General features: G+C 38.0%; 1 protein-coding gene across 1 annotated transcript; it reads left to right on the top strand.

Moving 5' to 3' along the window:
* The first annotated feature begins 432 nt into the window (after window positions 1-432).
* Window positions 433-2,133, top strand: LOC149195765 (desmethylxanthohumol 6'-O-methyltransferase-like). Its single transcript, XM_089408795.1, has 3 exons — window positions 433-1,243; window positions 1,459-1,523; window positions 1,632-2,133. Exons 1-3 carry the CDS (start codon window positions 523-525, stop codon window positions 1,929-1,931), a joined length of 1,086 nt encoding a protein of 361 aa, XP_089264921.1. The 5' UTR covers window positions 433-522; the 3' UTR covers window positions 1,932-2,133.
* Window positions 2,134-2,425: the final 292 nt, after the last annotated feature.

Below are 2,425 nucleotides of genomic sequence, written 5' to 3'. Positions count from 1 at the left end.
TTTACAAGAAATTATAAAATAGTAAATTGGTTGCAAATCAATAACACTTACATAAAACATAAAAACAGTAACTTCTATTTTGGAAAAAATCAATTTATATAAGTTTTATATTTTCATTAAAATTTTGAATATAATGATTATTTATTTAAATTTATAATATATATATATATATATATTTGTAAGATGTATAGTGTGGAATTTTTTATGCTAAAAACGAGATAAATTTGCAGTGGTCCACTGTTTTAGTTTGTCATAGAGATGTCATAAATAACATTATGATGTCATTTTAAATATTAAATCGTCACCTTCAATTAACACAAGAAAATTGAGTAACGGTGTTCAATAATCACTTTTATTTTGAACCACAATCCAATGTGCGACGCAGAAGATTACACGATGCCACCACCATAATATATATTTGCCATCCCTGTTCGTTTGCATTACAGGTCTCCCGCCAGGTAAGTGAAAGGAATATTGGATATCCAAACCGTGGACAAGGAAGGTCTGCTAGAGGTTTGCGATATGGATATTAAAGCAGTGGAGGGCGAAGAGGCGCTCCAGGGTTCGGCGCTAAGAATGGCATTCTCCATAGTAAACCCCTTTCTCCTAAAATGTGCCCTTCGTCTTAAAATCCCTGACATTATCTGGAAAACCGGCCATGATGTTGCTCTCTCCGTCGACCAGATCGCCGCCCAACTCCCCTCTGAAGCTCCCGACCTGGACGCTCTTTCCCGCATTCTTACGTACCTTTCCACTATGGGAATCTTGCGGGCGATCAAGCCAACGGAGGAAATTAATGCGCCCATGAACATGAAATACGCCCTTACCAATCTCGCCAAAACCTACTTCATCTCCCAGGATATTAGTTCGCGAAGCCTCGTTCCCTTCGTTCTTTTGCAGACACACCCAGTTTACGTGACCGCCTGGGACCATATTCACGAACGTGTGCTTCATGGCGGCGATAATTTCAAGAATTCCAGTGGCAATGGCCAAGAATTCTGGAATTTCACAGCCAGCAATCCAGAGTTCAACGCCATCTTCAACGCAGGCATGGTGTCCGTCACAAAGGCCACTATGGCAGAGATCTTAGCTATTTATGATGGTTTCAAAGACGTCAACACCCTGGTCGACTTGGGCGGAGGGCACGGGGAAGCGTTGAGTCTGATAATTCATGCGTACCCTCATATCCGCGCAATCAATTTTGATCTTCCTCAAGTTATCGCAACTGCACCAACTCTCCCCGGTATTTCTAATTCCCTTTCGCTGCCTCATATTTAGCGGAAGCCTATAAATATTAGTTTTCCCACTTATTATTATATGAATGTATATAAATATTTATATCTAAATCAACCTCCTCCTCATTATTATCATTAGGAGGAGGATACGGTGTTCCTATATATATATATATATATATATATATATATATATATATCGCTGATCCTCTTCTTATTCACTCAGGCGTACAACACATTAGCGGAAGCCTGTTTGAGACCGCACCCTCTGCAGATGCGATTTTTATAAAGGTGAGTAATACAGTTCGGGGTTGTGATGGATTTTATTTCTACGTTAATTATTTGATAATATTTGTACTTTATTTAATTATAAGTTTATTGTGGATTTGTCGATTAAAGAATTTTCTACATATCTGGGACGACCAAGACTGCATCAAGCTACTGAATAACTGCTACCAGGCGGTTCCGGACAAAGGAAGATTAATAATAGCAGAGGCTGTCTTGGATTTAACTGAAGATTCTGACATGATGGGATCTGCCAGTGTTCTCGATGCTCTGATGTTGAATGTTTCACCGGGAGGTAGAGAGAGGACCCGAAAACAATGGAATGAACTGCTCAAAGCAGCTGGTTTTTCTCTCTCTAAAATCGTGGGGACGAAGGGCAACTTAACTAAAGTTATTGAAGCTTTCAAGTGCTAAATGCTTAGCTATATTCCTACTGTGCTTCTCAACCGAAATAAATGAGGCAAGTTAATCTCTTATCACATATTGACTTATTGCATTATTCATATAGTTATGTCACTTAGAATAATCACGTTGTCTCCGCCCAAGTATATCCAGAAGTCATGATGTAATCACATATTTGAGGTTTAATCTATTATATTATTCACATAATTAAGCTACTTGTGTATATTCGTGTTGTTGCGACCTTACGGTGTATCGTTTATCATGTAAATGTGTATACACTTCCCATATTCAACTATTGCTACACCACTATTACACAATCAACCTATCTCCCAAGGCAGACGATAAATATTTTATCCGTGCAGTCCATGCACAAAGTCAACCTATCTTCCAAGGCAGACGATAAATATTTTATCCGTGCAGTCCATGCACAAAGTGGTATTCTCTTTTGTTTTGAAAGATATCTCTTATATATATATAACCAAAATATATTAAGTTAAAGAAAATAA

This window comes from Pinus tabuliformis, chromosome 2_2, assembly GCF_031772625.1.
Source record: "Pinus tabuliformis cultivar Carrire ecotype Pingquan chromosome 2_2, CPIR1, whole genome shotgun sequence".
Classification (NCBI taxonomy): domain Eukaryota; kingdom Viridiplantae; phylum Streptophyta; class Pinopsida; order Pinales; family Pinaceae; genus Pinus; species Pinus tabuliformis.
The sequence above is the reverse complement of the archived record's forward strand: the minus strand, read 5'-3'. Positions and strand labels throughout refer to the sequence as shown.

What these genes read in the sequence shown, in the direction of transcription:
- LOC149195765 (XM_089408795.1), top strand. Translation starts at nt 523, where the DNA reads ATGGATATTAAAGCAGTGGAGGGCGAAGAGGCGCTCCAGGGTTCGGCG. An exon ending in AACTGCACCAACTCTCCCCG is followed by an intron (nt 1,244 to 1,458) that starts GTATTTCTAATT and finishes TTATTCACTCAG; the next exon opens with GCGTACAACACATTAGCGGA. An exon ending in CAGATGCGATTTTTATAAAG is followed by an intron (nt 1,524 to 1,631) that starts GTGAGTAATACA and finishes TGTCGATTAAAG; the next exon opens with AATTTTCTACATATCTGGGA.